Source organism: Aplysia californica, unplaced genomic scaffold, assembly GCF_000002075.1.
Source record: "Aplysia californica isolate F4 #8 unplaced genomic scaffold, AplCal3.0 scaffold00150, whole genome shotgun sequence".
In the NCBI taxonomy this organism is placed as follows: Eukaryota; Metazoa; Mollusca; class Gastropoda; order Aplysiida; family Aplysiidae; genus Aplysia; species Aplysia californica.
This window is the reverse complement of record NW_004797420.1, coordinates 853,897-855,272: the sequence shown is the minus strand read 5'-3', so window position 1 is coordinate 855,272 and position 1,376 is coordinate 853,897. Positions and strand designations below refer to the sequence as shown.

General features: G+C 39.4%; 1 protein-coding gene across 1 annotated transcript in view; it reads left to right on the top strand.

Moving 5' to 3' along the window:
• The window catches only part of LOC101862870 (cysteine-rich protein 1), a gene marked incomplete in the record, with an annotated part of 12,697 nt that overhangs the window by 9,106 nt on the left and 2,215 nt on the right, over positions 1 to 1,376 (top strand). Inside the window, 1 exon segment of the mRNA XM_005097252.3 lies at positions 556 to 650. Within this exon segment, the coding sequence (XP_005097309.2) occupies positions 556 to 650 (95 nt within the window).

Sequence of the window (1,376 nt, the reverse complement as noted above, 5' to 3'; positions counted from 1 at the left end):
AGAGAGAGAGAGAGAGAGAGAGAGAGAGAGAGAGAGAGAGAGAGAGAGAGATTTTCTGTGGCTTTTAGGGAGAGACGGAGTGTTGAGAGTGTTTTTGTTTGCATGTGACTGAATAGTGTATTTTTCACTCCGATACAAGTCTTTTCCAAAAAACGCAAGCCTTCATGGATGACAGTAAACTTTCGCCCCCATTTGGAACTTACTTGACCAAGTAGGCCTACGCTCACCCAAGGCTCCAAATTTTAATCACAGTAAGGGTGCTGTGACGCCAAGTACGAAACACACTGTAAACTTATTTAAAGACTTTTACTGATCTATCCACGTGCTTGTATAGCTACCTACCACCAATGAATTATTTTTTTTCAGCGACAAAGCAAGCACGACCTTGACTCATTCAGATTTCAAGCTAATGTTTGTTTTGTAATTCGTTTTGCTCCCCCCCCCCTCCCCCAAACCCAAACACACCCACACACCAACCCCCCCCCTCCCCCAAACCCAAACTTTCCTCCTGGATTCTCGCTGCCGTTGGTGTTCATCACATTATGACATGTACAGCCGAAAGGAAGACTTCCATGGGAAAAGACTGGCACAGCGCCTGCTTGAGATGTGAAAAATGTAACAAGACCCTCGCCCCAGGGTCACATGCCGAGGTAAAGCCAATAACAGTACCTACTGTTGCCTGGTGTAACAAACATGTATCATGATGATAATAAGGGTGGAGGTAATAATATTTGTGATCATAGTGATAAAAATGACAACAGTGGGGCCAACTGTATTAGTAGTAGTAGTAGTAGTGGTTGTTGTTATTATTATTATTATTATTATTATTATTATTATTATTATTATTATTATTATTATTATTATCATTATTATTATGTTATTATCAGCCTACGATACTGCACTAAATTTATCACCTAATGGTTCGAAGTCGATGGGGTCTGCTTTGCTAGGCAAAGATATAAATGTGTACTTCAGCCATTCATTTGGAACTTACTTCACCTTTTCTATGCACATCAGGGTCTCCACTCTCTGTGTGCTTAATTATCTTTGGGGTAGCGGTGATTGCTCGCTGAAAGGAGAATTTAGCTTATTTAATGTATAAGAATCAATTAAGAATGAGTAGGGGGTGGGGGGCTGAAGTAGACCTTTACCCTATTATGACTCTCTCCTTGAATACTTTTCTCCTCCTGGAGGCAAATTTGGATCGTTATCAATTTGTAAATTGTATCAAGTGAGATGTGTAAATTATTTACATGACACAGCTCGTATTACATTATACATGTACATACTTGCTTATTTATGTTTTAGAATGTTTGTCATGACTAATATTTTAGTCACTGGTATTCAGGTATCTGTGTTTGTGTGTGTGTGTGTGT